We start from the raw sequence: 516 nt of genomic DNA on the forward strand, positions 1-516 counted from the left end.
TCTTCTTCTTCTTCTTCTTCTTCTTCTTCCTCCTCCTCCTCCTCCTCCTCCTCCTTCTCCCCCTCCCCTTCCCCTTCCCCTTCTCCTCTTTCTCCTTATCCTTATCCTTCTCCTCCTCCTTCTCCTTCTCTTCCTCCTCCTCCTCCTCGTCCTCCTCCTTGTCCCCCTCCTTGTCCTCCTCCTCCTCGTCTGCTGGCAAGTGAAGTCTTTATTATCAGTGTCTATTATGCCTGGCATCACCACCCAAACCTGGACAGCTGTCCTGAACATCCTTTGCTCCCCCCAGCAGGCTCTGATGCAGCTTCCTGCAGGCTAGAGGTGGGCAGCAGTCATACCCAGACTTGGGCCTCCCAACCCCACCCCAATTCCTCCCCAACACCTTCTGCCCTGGGAATGGAGGGGAGAGGGGGCCCTGGGACCCTTGAGGTGCTTGCTGTGGTTTTTCCTAGCACTACCTCCTCTCTCTTCCTCGCAGATGCTGGAAGTAGGCTGGCAAAGGCACCCCAGGCCCTCCAT

At 57.0% G+C, this 516-nt stretch overlaps 1 protein-coding gene across 1 annotated transcript in view; it reads right to left on the reverse strand.

Moving 5' to 3' along the window:
* LOC101570352 (NAD(P)H dehydrogenase [quinone] 1-like) overlaps positions 1-516 on the reverse strand; it is a 14,318-nt gene extending 13,802 nt beyond the window's left edge. The window contains exon 1 of the mRNA XM_023711416.1: positions 456-516. Within this exon, the coding sequence (XP_023567184.1) occupies positions 456-516 (61 nt within the window). The remainder of the gene's footprint in view (positions 1-455) is intronic.

This window comes from Octodon degus, unplaced genomic scaffold (assembly GCF_000260255.1).
Source record: "Octodon degus isolate 3935 unplaced genomic scaffold, OctDeg1.0 scaffold00021, whole genome shotgun sequence".
Classification (NCBI taxonomy): Eukaryota; Metazoa; Chordata; class Mammalia; order Rodentia; family Octodontidae; genus Octodon; species Octodon degus.